The 20,939-nt window shown below is 42.9% G+C and overlaps 1 protein-coding gene across 3 annotated transcripts in view; it reads right to left on the reverse strand.

The window, feature by feature from the left end:
• Positions 1-6,185: 6,185 nt before the first annotated feature.
• CHST1 (carbohydrate sulfotransferase 1) overlaps positions 6,186-20,939 on the reverse strand; it is a 78,841-nt gene continuing 64,087 nt past the window's right edge. For all 3 annotated transcript variants that reach the window (XM_089686764.1, XM_089686762.1, XM_089686763.1), the window contains one exon: positions 6,186-11,243. In XM_089686764.1, the coding sequence (XP_089542890.1) occupies positions 9,936-11,198 (1,263 nt within the window). In that variant the 5' untranslated portion in view covers positions 11,199-11,243 and the 3' untranslated portion in view covers positions 6,186-9,935. The remainder of the gene's footprint in view (positions 11,244-20,939) is intronic.

Consider the following 20,939-nt stretch of genomic DNA (forward strand, 5'->3'; position numbering starts at 1 on the left):
CAGGACTGCAAGACTTGCACCCATGAATCCTCAGGGAGCTTAGCTCCATTGTAGCCAAGCCACTATTTATAATTTTTAAAGACATCCTACTGACTGAAAGGTTACCAAATGATTGGTGTTGAACAAATGTGGTACCAATATTCAAAGAAGGTCGAGATGCATTCCAAAAAATTACAGACAAGGCTGGCTGACATCAACAGTTTGTAACATTTGTAAGGGTAAGAGACTATGTTGAAGAATTTGTCTGTGAAAATGGTATCACAAGTAGTCTTATAAAGACCATTCTTGTCTGACCAAACCATTAATGTGCTACAAGGAAATGAATAGGAATTTAGAGAGAGGAAGTCTTGCAGACGTAGTTTATCTGGATTTTTCTAAAGCATTTCATACTGTACCTTATAAATGCTTACTTTACAAATTAAGGTCTACTGGTGTAGAGGAAATTGCATGTCAATGGATATAAAACTAGCTCCAGGAAGACATCCAGAGAGCAGTGATAAATGGCTCATTCTCTAAATGGTCTAAAGTCATGAGTGGTGTGCCGCAGGGGTTTGTCTTGAGACCAATTCTACTTAACTTGTATATAAATGATACAGAGTTTAGAATTAAGAGTTCAATTTTGCTGTTTGCTGATGATACCAAATCGTTCAGGGTAATAAACCTGGCACAAGATATAGCAACTTTGTAGGAAGACCTAGAGGGGTAGTTATGTGGCAGATGAGGTTTAATACTTAAAGTAATGTTAAGGAATAACTGCACATTCCTGAAAACAAGCAAATAAAACAAATAATATAGCAAAAACGTGCAGAAGAAAAGGAGAGCGCCAGGTCAAGAGGAGTAAATTCAATGAACAAGGTAAAACAGAAGACTTACATCTGGGATTCCTCTAGTCGGCATGTGGAATGGAAGGACCAGCAGAGGGGTGGGATGGTAGAGCAATCAGATGGATTGAACGGTGACGGCCGTGGGACCATGCAGAGAGCCGCTCACAACTCGGTGATGTATGTTCAAAGTTCCCACCCGACAGGGAGGATGACAGGTGCAGTGACAGGTGGAAGCAGAGGAAGGGAGGCGCCTGTCATCCTCCCTGCCGGGCGGGAACTTTGAACATACATCGCCGAGTTATGAGCAGCTCTCTGCATGGTCCCACGGCCTTCACTGTTCCATCCACCTGATTGCACTACCATCCCACCCCTCTGCTGGTCCTTCCACTCCACATGCCAACTAGAGGAATCCCAGATGTAAGTCTTCTGTTTTACCTTGTTCATCGAATTTACTCCTCCTGACCTGGTGCCCTCCTTTTCTTCTGCATATCTTTGAGGGATTCCCCACATCCTTGACGAGGAGCTGTCGGTCCCTTCACAGGTGTTTGCCTTCCGGTCCATCCCTTCTTCCATCATCCACCCCAGGACGCACCTACTGAGTTCACCCTGCCACCTCTTTGGTCCCATAGGATCCCCATCATCCCTAACAAGACTTGCTCCCATCCAGGTGCTTCAGCTCCTTGGTCTGCCTCCTCTTCCTATTTGTCCATCATATGGATCATTCCTCCCAGTGACTCTTCATTAATTTCTGTGCTCAGTCAGTTCCCCATTTTCCTTCCATTGTGCCCTATGTCACCATCCCATTCCATATCATGTGAATGCTGAATTTTTGTTCAATATAGCACAAACAATTGCTACACAAGCTATATTGTAATTTAATGTTACTAAAATTACCTTTCCTTTTAAATCTGCAGCTGCTGTAATTTTCTGCAAAATGCAATGCATTATGGTAACTTGGAGGCATTTCTGTACACAGTTGGTGTACAGAACTCCCTTAGAAATGTAATTTCCTGCTGTGTGATTAGTTCAATGATTTTCCCAGACGTCTGCACTAAAATACAAGTCAAAATATTGGCACCCCCTACACCAGTAATTTGTGAGATCCTCTACTGGGGTGATTACAATGAACCAGACCCTCCTATTCAGAACTAGTCTGCAAAAGATGTGGTGCAACAGCTTTTTCTTCAGAGAAGACAAATGCAGGGCTCTGCGATAATGTGAAAATCTCTGCAATGTTCATTAACCCTTTAATGCTGATGTCACACAAATATGCGGCCTCAGAGAACTTGGCTTTTTTTAGAGGGGCCGCATATTTGCGTACCTATCTTTGTGCTGGGAGTGCACCGCACAGTGCGCTCCCAGCACAAAAGACCGGGGTGTCACTGAGAGCCCCTGGTCTCGTTCTAGCAATCAGGACCCGGGACTCCCGATTCTGGGTCACATGATCACTGTGAGAGCCTCTGATTGGCTATTACAGTGATCAGTCACTATACAGCCCGCCCCCCTTGTTTTTTTTTCTCTCTGAATGGAGGAGATACATTGTATCTCTCTCTCCATGCATAGAAAAAAAAACAACTTTTGTTGTTTGTAAAAAAAAAGATAAATAAACAAATACTAAAAAATAAAATAAAAAAAATAAATACATGGATCAAGGTTTGATCTAGTTCAGGGTTAGTGTTTGGGTCAAGGTCAGGGTCAAAGGTCAGAATTTAAAAAAAAAAAATTGGTATCAGTTTCAGTGTCAGTGTGTTTTAGGGAAAAAAAACAAAAACAAAATGCGCATTCTTGTGTCTGGGCTGTAGTACAGGTACAAAAAACAAATAACATATAAATACATATATGGTATCCCTGTGATCGTCAAGAGTTGGAAAATTTATTTTGGGTTGTTCTTTGGTGGTAGGTTATGGTAGGAACAAGAAACAAACAGCTAAATTAAAAAAAAAAAAAAAATTTCTATTTTGGGCCAGTTTTTCTTTGATAATAAAAAAATCAAGAGATATCCATTACCATTTGACACCAAATGAAAGCCCAATTTGTCCTGAAAAAAAACAAAGTATAATTCACCTTGATGTACAAAGTAGTTGTGATGATATGTACGGTTTTGCTAACACATGTCAAAGTTGCAAAATTGTGCTTAGGCATTTAGATTTGTTTTACACTTAGGCGTGAAGGGGTTAATAGTGCATTAATAACCCAGAAGAAAATGTTTTTCTCAACAAAAGTGGAGTTACATTTAAGTTATGCCCTTGTTGCCTACAAATATACATGCAAATGACAATACTCATTAGGAGGAGCACCTCTGGAGAATTTGGCAACAGAAAAAGATTTGAGGGTCTTTGCTGACCGCAACAGTTTGCAATGGCAAGGTATAGGAAACGAAGCAAGCAGAATTTTGTGCAGGAGCACATCAATACGTCTGCCCCTGTATAAAACACTGGTCTGGCCTCATCTTGAATATGCAGTTCAGTTTTGGTCACCAATCCAAAGGAAGGATGAACTAGAGAGAGTTCTGAGAAGGGCAACCTTAGCTCTGAGAAACGATTACAAACGTGACACCCCAGGGGGTAATGGTGCTTAGGAGGGGACATGATCACAATGTACAAATTTATCAAACAGCACTGTTGTACTGGAAATAAAGGAGTTGACTAAGGGCAAAGAAACTTCAAGGAGAGTTACGCTATGCAAGGGTATTCTCCCCAGAGCTTAGTGACCGCTCTGCTGACTTACATCATCCAATCATGTTCTAACAAAAATGATGTTTTTTTTCCTTTTACATTTTCCTTACACATATTTGGGTATTTTTTGCAAAGTCAAATTTCACCACATTCACTGATCTCTAGAGAAAAAACCCATTCAAAGTGCAACTTTATTTGCAAAATGGACAGCCTATTTGAATTCAGTAAATTAACCCCAAAATGTTTAAGGCCCTCGAAGAAGGGACGAGGCCACCACTTGAGATTAGATGAAAAGAGGTTTCATCTTAAACTACATTAACCTCCTTAGCGGTGTTCCCGAGTGTAGCTCGGGGTAAAATTTCAATACCAAGAGCGGTAACCCCGAGCTACACTCGGGCTTACCATGCGGCATTGCTCCGGGGGTCCCTGCAGCACTTACCTTGTCCTTCGCTCCCATGATGTGTCCCCTGCAGCGTCCCCGGCCATCTCCTCCGGCCGATGCCGGCATCCGGCTTCCGTGTTCCGGTCCCTGTGACGTCGGGACGTACGGGCGCCGGAACTGGCGGGAAATTTGAAATTTTTAAAAAATGGCATTTTTGCTGTCATTGCTGTTTCAATGCATTTCACATATATTTTGTCCCCACTGCTTTGTCCTGCCCCCTGCCTGCATTTTGACTGTTCTTTCTGCCTGGAAACTTAGAAAAGTTCATGGCGTCCAAAAAGCGTCCCTTTACATCAAAAGCGGTTTTAGAACAGCGATAGTAAATCAGAACCACTTGCAGAATTGAGTGATAATGATTTGTGGGGGAAATTCATCATCAGACACTGAAAACAATTTTGCGACTTTGCTCAGCGATGTGCGAATTTGCCTCTGTATTTCAATTGTCAGTGTTTTTGGTTTGATTATATTATTGAATTAAATGTATTATTATTATATTATTATTTTTTATGATTATTTATTAAATTATAATTTATGATTTCGTGTTTCAAATTTTATCCTACCCGGGATGTTTACTAGACTCTTGTTCGTACAGATTTCAGTGAGTTATTCCTAAAAATTACAGCCTACAATAAAAAACTACATATTTCAATGCAAAAAAATGGTACCGCTTTCAGCACAAAAAATCTGAAAGAATCATACAGCCAAGGAGGTTAAGGGTTCTTCGCTGTTAGAGCAGTGAAAATGTGGAACTTACTTCCCCAGGTAGCGGTATCAGAGTCTACAGTATATAAGTTTAAAAAAAGCACACACTTAGGTTGAACTGTATGGTTCCATGGGGTCAATTCACTAAGAGTTAAATAACGATTGAAAAAATTCGGCAACATAACGCATGCGGTAAATCTTTTGCAAAGGTGCAATTCACAAATAATTTTGCAGTAAATAAATCACACAAGTAAAATATCGATATTGTGGTAATTAACAAATTTTTTTCAAGTGGTAATTTATCGCACGGCAGCAAATTTTTTCAATTTTGGCGTGGAGTTCTCCTTAAAACCCAAACCAGACCTAAGGTTCATTTCTTTCTTCTTTTTTTTTTTTGGTGTGGGGTTTCCCTTAAAATCCAACGTCGTGGTATGGATTGGGGGGGGGGACCGCCAAGCTGCATCTGAAAAAATACGACATATGATACCGCCATCAAAACCCTGGTGATAAAAATTGCATCTTTTTTTACTTTCTCTTCCATTTTTGAATTTGACTTAACAGCTTACCGCATTTTTTTTTTTTTTGCACTATTTACGGGCAAATTTTGTGTTAAATACCGCAGATACATTTTTTTGGTTTTTTTTTGTGAATTGGACATTTTTTTTACCGCATGCAATAACTTATGCAAATGAGTCACGTGACAATGTTATCACATGCGGTAGCCTTTAGTGAATTGACCCCCATGTCCTTTTTCAGCCTTATTAATTCTGTTATTTAATGATGAAAAACAGTGAATGCTCAGGGAATAGACAGGGGCGGACTGACCATTCAAACACTCAGGTACTGCCCGAGGGCCTGGGGTCAGTAGGAGGCCCCATGAAATGCCCTTGGTACCTTTTATAGGCTTTTTTTGAGTGTGGGCAAGGACATAGGGGCTCCATGATCCCCTATTGCCGGGGGGCCCCATGAGTTGTCAGTTCGCCCCTGGGAATAGATCATTTACTACTCCTGTGCAGTTGTTTTTTCATACCTAATATTACCAGCAGGCAGTGCTGCAGGTGTAGGCTATATTTGGGTATAATATGGACAACACAGTGGCTAAGTGGTTAGCACTTCCGCCTGGCAGCACTAACGTTGTTGTTTCGAATCCCAACCCCAGCAGCACCTACCTGGAGTTTGCATGTTCTCCCTGTGCCTGTGTGGGTTTCCTCCCACATTCCAAAGATATGCTGGTAGGTTACATGTGTCCTGTATAAATTGGCCCCAGTATGTGAGTTAGGGACCTTAGATTGTATGCCCCTTGAGAATTAGGGACTGATGTGAATGTACAATATATATGCAAAGTGCTGTGTAAACTGATGATGCTATATAAGTACCTGTAATAAATAATAATAATTGCAACTCCCATCCTAGGCTAATCTGAGAAGCTGTGAGAGAGAGACTCCTTTACATAACTACAAAGAGGAGTCAGAGGGAAGCAAATCTAGAAATCTGATTTTTCTCACTAATACATCGCTTTTGACCCATTTAGGAAACACCGTCTTTATTGCTGATTTCCAGTTTATTTGAGAAATATGACACATATATATAAATCCAAGAACTCACAGACATCTGTACAATCTTGCCTTCAATGACTTCGGGCATGAAGGACACAATAAGAATCCAGCTCTTCAATGCATACCTCTGTATAAACAATTATAAGTTAATACGACATGGTTCATAAAACTTGTGCAATTTCCCTCCCGTTGAGTCCTACAGCGTGCTCTGGAAAAAGAGTATATATCAGAGGAACGTACCATGTGTTTTGGTTTGTGTAAACAGTAAACGCCTTCTCCGACTATAACGAGCCTTTAATTCGTTGCTGCATGCTTCCTAAATTGATTTGTACAGCAGGGCAGCAAAACGTATCAGTTTTGTAAATGGTTTTGTCACCTATCTTGTGCCATTAAAGCTAAGTGTATGGTAAAATCTAACATTGACCAGTGGGCTCCTCCTGGACTGCAAGGGTTAAATGGTTGGTTTTGTCTAGCAGGGAACAGAAGAAAAGCAGTTATACTTACTCTTCTCCTTGCTTTGGCAGGCTTCCTCCCAGCTGGTCCCCCTGAAAAAGCTTCTCTACACTGCTCCATCGGTCATAGGCTCTCTGCCATCATCGTTGGATACAATGTAGGACCAGCAGTCCTGCATCTTATGAGGGCCCATCCACAACCCAGAGTTTTGGAAAGCAGAAAAGAGCTTTGGCTGCCAGGGGAGTAAGGGATAAAGGTACCGTATTTTTCGCTCCATAAGACGCACTTTTTTCCCCCCAAAAAAGGGGGGAAAATGTCAGTGCGTCTTATGGAGCGAATATGGAGCGGCCGGTCCGGTATTTCCACCGCCGCCATGTCAGAATACCGGGCCGGCCGTTCAGCTCTGCAGCAGGACCTTATGGAGATGACTGCTGACCTTTGGGGAGGTGGGGAGCAGGTACCTGAATTTGACAGGTACTCACTCTTACTTCCGCGGAGTTGTTCCTTGACCTTACCTGTTCCTCTATCCAGCGGCGTGCTGTCTTCCCGGCTTCTGTAGTGTGGGCACTGGGCTTGACAGCCGGGTCCCAAGTGCGCATGCGCAAGAAGCGGTGCTCTTTGTGAATGGTAAGGTGGTACCTGTGACATATGACAGATCCCAGAAGCCGCCGGACCAATCACAAAGCGCAGCGCTTCTCGCTCATGCGCACTGGGAACCCGGCTGTCATGCCGAGCGCCCACACTACAGAAGCCAGGAAGCACGCACGCGGCTGGATAGAGGAACAGGTAAGATCAAATAACAACTCCGCAGAAGTGCGGGTACCTGTAAAATTCAGGTACCCACTCCCCCCCCCTTCCCCAAAGGTCAGCAGTCATCTCCTGTACTGTCCGCAGTCTCTGGTCATCCCTGTGCTGTCCGCAGTCTCTGGTCATCCCTGTGCTGTCCGCAGTCTCTGGCCATCCCTGTGCTGTCCGCAGTCTCTGGTCATCTCCTGTACTATGTCTGCAGTCCATTAGTTCAGAATTTTTTTTTTCCTGTTTTCTGCCTCTAAAACCTAGGTGCGTCTTATGGTCAGGTGTGTCTTATGGAGCGAAAAATACTGTAAGTCTAACTGCCTTTTCTGTTCCCATATACAAAAATGAACACTCATGTTTCACATGACTGTCATATTGACTGTCATATGCCTTTAAGTGTTTTCTAGATTTTGTTTCTGCTCCTCCTTTTCCTTTGGTTTAGTTAATGCTGTATAAATAGCCCACCACCTTCCTAGTAATGCATTGCAGCTCTAGCCTCATGTCATGGAGCAGGAAACATTATGATCTTTTGACTTATCAAATGTTCATTGTTGTAAGATTCTCTCAGTTTATGGAATGAACTTCACAAGATCTATAAGATGTCTTATCAATTGAGTCACTGACTGTGTTATCCAACTGAGGTTGAAGTTATCGCTATCTCATCACAACTGTAAGTTACAGAGATCACACTATCAATGCTTAGATTGGAGAGACAGAACAGACACTTAACCCTTGCAGTGAGGCTGCCCCCGCACAATCCTGTAGTTCAATTTTAGGGAGACCCTGTCAGGCCTTTAAAGAGTTAAATCTAGCACTCCTCTGCAATCGACGACAGCATATACTTACCTGCATGGAAGCCCGTGTCTCCCACCTTTCCTCAATTCGAGCACTGCAGCCTCTGTTAAACTCTTCAATTTTTGACACTTCCAGGAGTGTCAGATTGTGTTCCCTGCTGCACTCTGGTCTCCTACAGAGACAGGAATTTTCCATCTGCAGAGAACACACACAAGCATCCCATAATCCCAAAATTGTTGAATGTTGGAATCCTTTCTAAGGCTGTAGTGCTGGGAGAAAAAAAACATGTAGGAGACATGGGCTGCGAAAAGGTTGCTAGGGAGTGCTGAATTTATCATGGTATAGACCTGACAGGGTCACCTTCCCTTCACTACCCTACTACTTTGTTTTGCTGCCATGAGCAAAGACTGGGTAACATGGTATCGGGAGCATGTGACTTGCTCCCCTGCCTTCCATGTGACAGTGCTGGTGCTTGGTGATTGGACAGGCAGGCACCTATCACATGGGGGTAAGGAGAAAATGAAGTCTTGTATCGCTTCCAAATTGTTTCTTGAAGTGTATTCAGGGCTCAATCTGTGGCCCCTTACAGCAGCAGGATAGATCAATTGGGGAGTGAAGGAGGTCAATATGTGCAACTAGGGGGGGGGTGGCAGTAAAGCGAACCTGTTGCTTTGCCCTGAACAGGTAAAAGAAATTCTCATCCTTCCTGACCATTTTGCTTTCCTATTTAAATAAACTGCCATATACACCTCTTCTGCAGAAAATTCATGTGGTTATGTGATGTCAGCAGAGGTTTAGAGTGAGGTCGACCTGCTGATTGGACAGCTCTGCCTGAATGAAATGCCTTGGCATATGGGCTTAGGATCATCTGTTAAAGACGCAAGAGTTTCAACAAGGAAAAACATATGATACAAGTCAGAAAGTTGGTTATGTTTTAAAAAGATACTTTGCTGCACTGCCGTACTATGTCCAATTTACCAGCAATGTTAAATTTATTGAAAACCTGTACTGAGAGGAATCCAGGGGATGTCACTGCCTTTACAAATGCTGGGTGACTGGGTGCACCAGTGCTTTCTGAAGCACTAAAAAGTATGGGGCAAAAAAAAAAGTCAGACTGAGCTCCTGATCATCTTACTTCTTCCAATATTCTGAGGTTAGTGCTTCAGAAAGTGTTAATGCCATTGGATTACCAGGCAGCCAGGCAGCTAGCATTTTTAAAAGGAAATGTCATCAATGGCAGCCTTCACGTTTCTCTCAGGATAGGTTTTGTTTGCCCTTTTACTTTTCTTTTTTTGCTTTTTTAAAGGTGGAAAATGGTTGACGAGAAATGTATCACCTGGTCATAAACAAAAGTCTCACCACAAAATATTCCCTTTAAGGCTCTCCTTGAACCACCAATGAATATGTCCATACAGCTAAACTATTTCAATCTATGAAAGGACTTTACAGGGTGTTTTAATATGCAACAGCTCTGTATAAACGGCTTCAAGTTTTAGAGAGGTATAACCCCCTTTTTTCAATGTGCTTTTAGATCCCAACCACTGTAGTGCAACTTGTTTCTCAAGAAGAAACAAGATGAAGAAGGGGAATAGCTTTATCAAAAATAGAGCGTTTATTTCATTCCCTAACTTCTTTCTTGGCATCCTGTGTATAACACCTTCACTGTGTATTTTATTTACTGAGAAATAGACCATTACAAAAAAGGTGTAAAAGATCTGTCCTCAATGAGGCTGTAGGAAAGGTTCCTCAAGTCCTGGGAAGAACCCACAGTTTTGTAGCCAAGTTGGCTTAATACTTGTCGACAGGCATTCTGGGTGAACTCTACAATGTCATAGGACAAGGTCAGCCTCCAGCTTTCAGCTGTGGCTGCAGAGTTTCTTACTGTGCCATACTTGTGTTTGGCAGAAGACTGGTCACCCCGAGTATTGTTCAAGATCCATCTTTCCACATTGACATCCAGTGGTATACCCACAAATTCATAGATTTCCTCCATCTTCTTCATAGGGTTTCTAGCCAGATCTTCATATCTTAAGAGCATGTAGCGCCCCTTTAGCCATGGTGGCCTGCTAAACCCAGTTGACACAGAGTTCAAGAAGTCCTCACAAACTGTGGTCAACTGTGTTGAGTCTAAATTGTATGGTCTGCGACCAGTAGCCCTCCAGATCCTCCATAGCCTGTAAGTGTCTCTGAAGGTCTCACTACGGGAAGCCAATATGCCTCGTGGGTCTCTCACTAACTGAATCACCTTTAAATTAAGGCGGGGATCCTCTACCAACGCTCTTAAGTCATTAACTTCAGGAACCCGGACTGTTTTTATAGCAACATGACCGTGGTCTTTGCAAGACTCCATTGCCAGAGTCAAATTCAGGCTCCCACATTTCTTAATGCAGTCTCCTTCTTCTAGATAAATATCAGTGGGGCCCAGGGCATCACAAACCGGGACAGAGCAGAGAGCTTTACTTGCACCCCTTCGGAACAGTCTATCTGTGGTGTGATTGACTGGTTGTGGCTTAATATAGTTTTCCATGAAATAAAGGTCACAGTCATAAAGGCTTCTTAAGAGGTCCCTGCTAGCTCCCAACATCACTCTCCTTTCAGCAGGGCTTTTACTCTGGGTCATTTTGGGGATTAGCGTGTACTGAACATGATAGAGTGGTTCAAACAAGTAGAAAACATCCGAATGTTGATTGAACAGTTGACCAACAAAAGAGGACCCACTTCGGGTGGTGGCCAAGATGAGGATATGAGTTTTCCTCGAGATGTTAAAAGTTACAGGTTGGCCATCTTCACACAACCGATCAGGAGAGTCTGTGGGTTCTTGTCCCAGGCTACAATTGCTCGGGTTGGGAACCGGACACATATGAAAGGATTTGGTTGTAAAGGTTCGGATGGCTGTGTACTGGATAGCAATAGAGGCCAGCGCTAGTAAGAGGACAGCCTTCCAAGAACATTGCATGGCTGGAAACCGTCATTGAGCCTTCTCACGGTGTTCAATTATTGTCTGTATATACAAAAAAAAGAGAAAATTTTATTAGTGTCCATAATTGTGAAGCTATGTCAAAAGCAAATATGTAAAGCAATATTTAGCTACTGGATTTATTTGATTTTTCATGAATCAAGAGCATTTATAACAATTAAAGATTTTTTTTATTTTTCGCTATGGATATCTGCAATTTGCACACCTCTGTTTGCTGCAGTAAATAACAGCCATTGTCAGTGATAAAATACAGAAAAATGTCCTGGAGGGGTACTTACAGTTTATGTATAGTCTATGGACTGCAATGAAGGATGAAAAAAGCCTTTATCAAATAGCCAACCAATCTATATATTTACTTCTCCTTCACAAGCTTAACTCTGGTTTACACAGCAAGAGGAAATCTATAAATCCATATTCTCTTCATAATAAGTTGTCTCCATAATGAACCTTTCTATGGACCATTAGTGGAAAAATATAATGGGGTACTATGATTGGTGCGCATGCTTACAGATCTACCACAGCAGAAAAATACGCACACACTAGCAGACAACAGAAGATTGTAGATGTATGATTCCAGAATTTTCTCTCAATGTCTGACTATGGTGCATATCGTCTAGTGCAGGGGTCCTCAAACTTTTTAAACGGGGACAGTTCACTGTCCCTCAGACCGTTGGAGGGCCGGACTATAGTTTAAAAAAAAAAAACTATGAACAAATGCGGACACAGTACAGGAGATGACCAGACACTGCGGACACAGTACAGGAGATGACCAGAGACTGCGGACATACAATGGCGGCGGGAATACTGGGCCGGCCGCTCCATAAGACGCACAGACATTCCCCCAAGTGTGTCTTATGGAGCGAAATATACGGTAAATGCAGGACACCTTGTTGGGTAAGATCTGTGTACAATGTAAAGAGAGAGAGGGGGGGAGAGATAAGGAGGGGGAGAGAGAGAGGAGGGGGGAGAGAGAGGAGGGAGAGAGAGAGGAGGGGAGCGAGAGAGGAGGGGGAGAGAGAGAGAGGAGGGGGGAGAGGGGGAGAGAGAGAGGAGGGGGGAGAGGGGGAGAGAGAGAGGAGGGGGGAGAGGGGGGAGCGAGAGAGAGAGGAGGGGGAGAGATAGAGAGTAGGGGGGAGAGAGAGGAGGGGGAGAGATAGGAGGGGAGAGAGAGAGGAGGGGAGAGAGAGGGGAGGGGGAGAGAGAGGAGGGGGAGAGAGAGGGGGAAGAGAGGGGAGGGGGAGAGAGGAGGGGGGAGAGCGAGAGAGAGGAGGGGGAGAGAGAGGGGGGACAGGGAGGGGGGAGAGGGAGGGGGGGAGAAAGGGGAGAGGGGGAGAGAGAGGGTGGGGGGGAGAGAGAGGAGGGGGAGAGAGAGAGAGGAATGGGGGGAGAATAATGCCCTGTCATTGGTGTCAGTGGGGGGGAGGAATAGTGCCCCATCGTTGGTGTCAGTGGGGGGGAGGAATAGTGCCCCATCATTGGTGTCAGTTGGGGGCAGGAATAGTGCCCCATCGTTGGTGTCAGTGGGGGGAGGAATAGTGCCCCATCGTTGGTGTCAGTGGGGGGGAGGAATAGTGCCCCATCGTTGGTGTCATTGGGGGGGTAGGAATAGTGCCCCATCGTTGGTGTCAGTGGGAGGAATAATGCCCCATCATTAGTATCAGTGACACCAATGATGGGGCACTATTCCTCCCACTGACACCAATGACACTTGCTGACCCCTGTTCCAGCATGGTGCTGCTGCAGCCAGCATACCTAGTTGCAGCAGCACCATCTGCACGGCACACTTACCAGGCGGTCAGCTGTCCTCCATTCACTCCGGCCTCTCCCTCGATGTTCGCGGGGCCGCAGGGCTCTGCCTCCTCGCAGGTGATTGGCCGCCTGTGTGCCTTTCCTGAGCTACAGTTCTGAAGGAGCAGCACTTCCTTGACTGGATCATCGTGGGACTGGGACATGGAGCCAGGTAAGACACAGAACCCCCCTGCCCGCCCCTGTACACGCAGCAAATACGCCCCTATTGGCGGGCCGGATAAATGTCCTCGGCGGGCCGCATGTGGCCCGCGGGCCGTAGTTTGAGGACCCCTGGTCTAGTGAATATATAGCTCCATGTATGGCTTTAAAGCCTAATTCCTGACATTTTTTTAGTTTAGGATGCAAATAAATATTTTTTAAGCGTATTTTTTTCTGTATGTGACCCTGTTCTGAAGATGTTTTTCCTAATTTCCTGTTCCTGTGACACCTATGCAATAAATAGATGATGTGGTTGTCAGCAGTACAGGAAGGAACAAACAATCATAAATCATTTTCAGTGGCTCTGACCCGCTTTCCATGAAAAAGAAAGCCAACCATAACTTTTACCCTAGAAAAATGTAAAACCCAAGCCCAGCTTTTACATAAATGGATAACATCCAGCCCCTAGGCATACAAAAAATTAAAAAGCAGCTTCGACTGCTATACTCTCCTGATCTCCCGGACTGTCCCCCGCAGACGCACCTGGTCACTAAGTTGAACGAAGCCCAGTGTCATTTATCATACTTTTTGAGAGCTCAGGGTGTCACAGCTCAGTTTCTACCCTGGACTGAATGCAGTGCAGGAGCGCCATGTCATTACACGTAGCTTTCTGTAGTATTTAGGATCTGCTCATCCCTGGAGGGAGACCAGGATCTGGGACATCACCCAAACAGACCCTAACTACCTGGAAAAAAAGGTAAGTATGGGGGGGGTGGAGGCAAATGGGGGAGAGTGGGAGTTAGCTTTAGAGAAGCTTAAATGCTACTGGACTCCTAAAATCACTGTAAACCACCCTAATCTCTCCATTCTCACTCACCCCAATACCCTTAAATGACAAAATTCACCAAAATGATCTAAAAACAACCTAAACCGAAACAACCCACTAACAGTACAGGATACAAAGACCATACACACCAGTCCCTGATTCAGAGGAGCTTACAGTCTTACAATTCTTACTGATCAGCACTCTCTTGGTCCAGCCATGTCTATAAGCCAGTAATCTTTTTGGAATGGACATAGTGGACCTTCCCCACTCCCCGCAATATACCTGCTGTAACTACACTATTACAATCTACCTACTGAAACACATAACATTAGCAATATTTGCCTACCTCCTTCTTTCTCCACCCCCCCACTCTGAGCAGTCTATGTCCCCTGCAGGTTGGAACCCCATGCTGACATTTTGAAAAAAATGTCATCGGCCCAATGACATTGTGCCACCTCTTGCATATGCGCCATATACCCATCTGTTAAAAAAAGCCTTTCCTCCTTAGATCTCACAAGGTCTGGGGGGAAGGAGTCTTTTTTTTTTATCAACAGATGTTTTGGGCACCAATTCATAAAAAGAACATTGGGGAACGGAAGAAAGTGCAGAGAAGGGCAACCAAACTGATACGAGGCATGGAGGGGCTCAGCTATGAGGAAAGATCAGAGGAACTGAATGTATTCTCTCTTGAGAAGAGGAGATTAAGGGGGGATATGATCTCCATGTATAATACATAAGGGGGGATATGATCTCCATGTATAATACATAAGGGGGATATGATCTCCATGTATAATACATAAGGGGAGATATGATCTCCATGTATAATACATAAGGGGGGATATGATCTCCATGTATAATACATAAGGGGGGGATATGATCTCTATGTATAATACATAAGGGGGGATATGATCTCCATGTATAATACATAAGGGGGATATGATCTCCATGTATAATACATAAGGGGGGATATGATCTCCATGTATAATACATAAGGGGGGATATGATCTCCATGTATAATACATAAGGGGGGATATGATCTCCATGTATAATACATAAGGGGGGGATATGATCTCCATGTATAATACATAAGGGGGGATATGATCTCCATGTATAATACATAAGGGGGGGATATGATCTCCATGTATAATACATAAGGGGGGATATGATCTCCATGTATAATACATAAGGGGGGATATGATCTCCATGTATAATACATAAGGGGGAATATGATCTCCATGTATAATACATAAGGGGGGATATGATCTCCATGTATAATACATAAGGGGGGATATGATCTCCATGTATAATACATAAGGGGGGGGGTATGATCTCCATGTATAATACATAAGGGGGGATATGACCACCATGTATAATACATAAGGGGGGATATGATCTCCATGTATAATACATAAGGGGGATATGATCTCCATGTATAATACATAAGGGGGGATATGATCTCCATGTATAATACATAAGGGGGATATGATCTACATGTATAATACATAAGGAGGGATATGATCTCCATGTATAACACATAAGGGGGGATATGATCACCATGTATAATACATAAGGGGGGATATGATCTCTATGTATAATACATAAGGGGGGATATGATCTCCATGTATAATACATAAGGGGGGATATGATCTCCATGTATAATACATAAGGGGGGATATGATCTCCATGTATAATACATAAGGGGGATATGATCTCCATGTATAATACATAAGGGGGGATATGATCTCCATGTATAATACATAAGGGGGGATATGATCACCATGTATAATACATAAGGGGGGATATGATCTCTATGTATAATACATAAGGGGGGATATGATCTCCATGTATAATACATAAGGGGGATATGATCACCATGTATAATACATAAGGGGGGATATGATCTCCATGTATAATACATAAGGGGGATATGATCTCCATGTATAACACATAAGGGGGGATATGATCACCATGTATAATACATAAGGGGGGATATGATCTCTATGTATAATACATAAGGGGGGATATGATCTCCATGTACAATACATAAGGGTGGATATGATCTCCATGTATAATACATAAGGGGGATATGATCTCCATGTATAACACATAAGGGGGGATATGATCTCTATGTATAATACATAAGGGGGGATATGATCTCCATGTATAATACATAAGTGGGGATATGATCTCCATGTATAATACATAAGGGGGGGGGATATGATCTCCATGTATAATACATAAGGGGGGATATGATCTCCATGTATAATACATAAGGGGGGATATGATCACCATGTATAATACATAAGGGGGGATATGATCTCCATGTATAATACATAAGGGGGGATATGATCTCCATGTATAATACATAAGAGGGGATATGATCACCATGTATAATACATAAGGGGGGATATGATCTCCATGTATAATACATAAGGGGGGATATGATCTCCATGTATAATACATAAGGAGGGATATGATCTCCATGTATAATACATAAGGGGGATAAGATCACCATGTATAATACACAAGGGGGATATGATCTCCATGTATAACACATAAGGGGGGATATGATCTCCATGTATAATACATAAGGGGGGATATGATCACCATGTATAATACATAAGGGGGGATATGATCTCCATGTATAATACATAAGGGGGGATATGATCTCCATGTATAATACATAAGGGGGGATATGATCACCATGTATAATACATAAGGGGGGATATGATCTCCATGTATAATACATAAGGGGGGATATGATCTCCATGTATAATACATAAGGGGGGATATGATCTCCATGTTTAATACATAAGGGGGGGATATGATCTCCATGTATAATACATAAGGGGGGATATGATCACCATGTATAATACATAAGGGGGGGATATGATCTCCATGTATAATACATAAGGGGGATATGATCTCCATGTATAATACATAAGGGGGGATATGATCTCCATGTTTAATACATAAGGGGGGGATATGATCTCCATGTATAATACATAAGGGGGGATATGATCACCATGTATAATACATAAGGGGGGGATATGATCTCCATGTATAATACATAAGGGGGATATGATCTCCATGTATAATACATAAGGGGGGATATGATCTCCATGTATAATACATAAGGGGGGATATGATCTCCATGTATAAATACATCAGTGGTTCATATAGTGAACTCGGTGTAGAGTTATTCACCCTGAGGTCATCACAGAGGACAAGGGGGTGCTCTTTACATCTGGAGGAAAAGAGATTTAATCTCCAAACACGGAAAGGTTTCTTCACAGTAAGAGCTGTGAAAATGTGGAATAGACTCCCTCAAGAGTTGGTTCTGGCCAGCTCAGTGGATTGCTTTAAAAAAGTCCTGGATTCTTTCTTAGATACACAGAATATAACTGGATACTAACATTTATAGGTAACGTTGATCCAGGGAATATCCAATTGCCTCTCGGGGGATCAGGAAGGAACTTTTTCCCCTGCAGGAGCAAATTGGATCATGGTTTGCTATTTTCTTGCCTTCCTCTGGATCAACTGTGGGTGTAGGATTCTAACTTTTTTTTCTTTTATGGTTGAACTAGATGGACTTTTGTCTTTTTTCAGCCAGACTAACTATATGTAAGATGAGTGTATTGGCACACGCACATATGCGAAATGAGGTGTATGATGTTCATCTCGTGCATGCACCATATGCCAATATCCTCATCTGTTGAAAAAATAAAACATTTTTTTCTCATTCCTAAACACATGAGATCTTACAGTTTAGGAACAAGATCTCCCCAGAAGGCACTGTAGCCTTCCCAGGGGGCATCTGTGAGGCACTGGCTAGGTCACCAGTGCCTAAGGAGAACCAGGAAGTTGGAACACACAACGGTGAGTAACAACGATATTATTTTATTAAACAAAGGACAGTTAGATGATTTCATTTTTAGTGAAAGGGGGAGAGGTCTCCTTGGATCCAGAGAACACAAGCTATCTATTTAAAGGGTATTTAAACCTCAAACAAAGTGTAATCTATTGCAGCTTACCAGTCCTTCGATATAATGGACGCTGTAGATTTTATTTTTTTCTTTATTTTTACAGATGATCCTGGAAATAACTGAATTCCTGTCCTAGGGTGACAACATTCACTCATTACACTGTATCTATGGGGAGAGCCATGCTTTATATATGACTGCCCTTTTGAGTTGAACTACAAACATATTTCCCTTATATCATCCCCATTACATGAACAGGGAAGAATTAGAAGTCTACAGAGGATAGCCTGGAAGGAAGATTATTCGTGATTCACAGGAAGTGTCTTTCTAATAAATGTTTTCACTGTTTTTGAAGGACGTGCAGTACATCTTTGTTTTGATGCATTGCTTGAAGAAATAACACGTTTAGATTTGTTTTTATTGTAGGCTAAAAAAAATAGACAATAGTAAGAAAAATATGCATTGTCACTTTGATGGGCCATAGTTATTATTATTATTTATTCATTTATTACTTTTAAAATGTATTGATTTTTATAGGTATGATTTTACTTTAATAAGAGAGCCAACTGCTTCTGTTATAGTGTCTCTAGACACATAATTACAGTTTATCTGGCCTGTGCCGGCTTGTTTGTAAACAATGTCATGTGATCACTCAGCGGTCGCTTTCATATTTGGCACTGTAAGGCGTCACGCACATGGAAATATGGAAATAAGCAGATTCTTGCTGCAAAAATTTGGGTAGAAAATGTTGTCCATATGCATGTAAATGTTTATGTAACATTTACATAGATACAAGTGTACAGCGCAAATGTGCAGTATTGGTTGCTGGGATGCTAGGCAGCTTGACCTGCCTGCATCCTAGCAACAAAAGATGATAGACAATTCAAGCCATCTGTATCCTAGCAACAAAGGATTCTGCACAACTCCAGCCACTTGCATCCTAGCAACAACAGATGCCACATAACTCCAGCCACCTGCATCCTATCAACAAAGGTTGCTAGACAACTCCAGCCACCTGCATCTTAGCAACAACGGATGCTACATAACTCCAGCCACCTGCATCCTAGTAACAAAGGTTAATAGACAACTCCATCCACCTGCATCTTAGCAACAACGGATGCTACATAACTCCAGCCGCTTGTATCATAGCAACAACGGATGCTACATAACTCCAGCCACCTGAATCCTAGCAACAAAGGTTACTAAAAAACTGTGCCACCTGCATCCTAGCAACAAAGGATACTGAACAACTTCAGCCACCTGCATCCTAGCAACAAAGGATGCTACACAACTCCATCTACCTGCATCCTAGTAATAAAGGATGCTACACAACTCCAGCTACCTGTATCCTAGTAATAAAGGATACTATAGAACTCCAGCCATCTGCATCCTAGCAACAAAGGATGCTGAACAACTCCAGCTACCTGCATCCTAGCAACAAAGGATGCTGAACAACTCCAGCTACCTGCATCTTAGCAACAAAGAATGCTACAGAACTCCAGCCATCTGCATCCTAGCAACAAAGATGCTGAACAACTCCAGCTGCCTTCATCCTAGCAACAAATGATTCTACACAACTCCAGCTGCCTGCATCCTAGCAACAAAGGATTCTACACAACTCCAGCTACCTGCATCCTAGCAACAAAGGATGCTACACAACTTCAGCCACCTGCATCCTAGCAACAAAGGATGCTACACAACTCCAGTTGGCTGCCTCATAGCAACAAGAGATGCATGTCAGCCCTGAATGAAACTGAATGAATGACCCAACACTGGTGATCATGTGCATGTGTGGACACTGCATGAATGACTCATTTATGCAGGACATATATGTAAACATCAATAGTGTGTAACTAACGGCGGTGGTGCCCACTGATCACACACTATCATTTACATGATGCCCCTGAGTAGTAGCCACAGATAATATTGTTGCCTGCCCCCTAGTAACAAAGGATGGTAGGTATCTTCAGCACCAGCCACCTAGTGTCCTTCATTGCTAGGATGCAGGCGGCACTATTGGCTGCAGCTACTGCTCAGGGCCATCATGTAAATGATAGTGTGCGATCCGCGGGCACCGCCACCCCTAGTTACACACTGTTAGTGTTTACATGTCAGCCCTGAATAAATAAGTAATTCATGCAGAGGCCACCCATGCAGAGAAAGACAGTCTTTAGTCATTCATTCATTCAGGGCCGACATGCATCCTTCATTGCTCAGAGGCAGGGGGCCCCAGTAGAGTTGGTCCTGTACGCTGTATGCATGTAATTGTGACCACAAATGTTTACATGTGTACAGCGTAAATTACATGAGAAAACGCATCTCAGAATGTGAGATTTGGGCATTTTTTATATCTTTGAACACCATTCTGAAATAGGGATCCAAACACCATATAGCTGCATTAAAAAATGCCATACACATATAGAAGCAGAGGTTTTGTGCCTGTGTGCATGGGCCCTGACAGAAATACGTATATATAAGAATACTGGGTGGGAAGAGGTGTTGTGCGAAGAGATATTCATTTTTTTTAGCTTACTTATCACAATAAAATAAAACTTTCCCAGCAAACTTTGTTAAAATTCCTGTTCTGGCACTTGCAGTTTACAACTTTCAAAGCTGCTGGTTCCTGCTCTCTCAGTGCTGCTTCCCTGAACTTCCAGTCCTCACAGGAAGGAGTTAACATTGGAAAGCACAGTCCCCAGCCAGTCCATTAGCTTGAAAAAAGGGAGGAGGAAAGAGCAAAGAAGAGCAGGGTAATACCTTGCCATCCTAGTCTATGGGGCTGTGTGTTCCTATTGGTGCCAGTGTACAATCCAAATGCACACGTTCCTGCGTTAAAAATAGCTGTGTGTATAAGTGGGTGCTGCACCGACCGTCGGCTGGAACCGAACAGAATCAGCAAGGGAGAATGTCAGCAGCACACTGAGGATCACCAATATGGGTCCAAAAGTTTTAACGAATGATCAC

The sequence above is a fragment of the Staurois parvus genome, unplaced genomic scaffold (genome assembly GCF_062004578.1).
Source record: "Staurois parvus isolate SC_StPar_1 unplaced genomic scaffold, SC_StPar_1.0 ptg000410l, whole genome shotgun sequence".
Lineage (NCBI taxonomy): Eukaryota > Metazoa > Chordata > Amphibia > Anura > Ranidae > Staurois > Staurois parvus.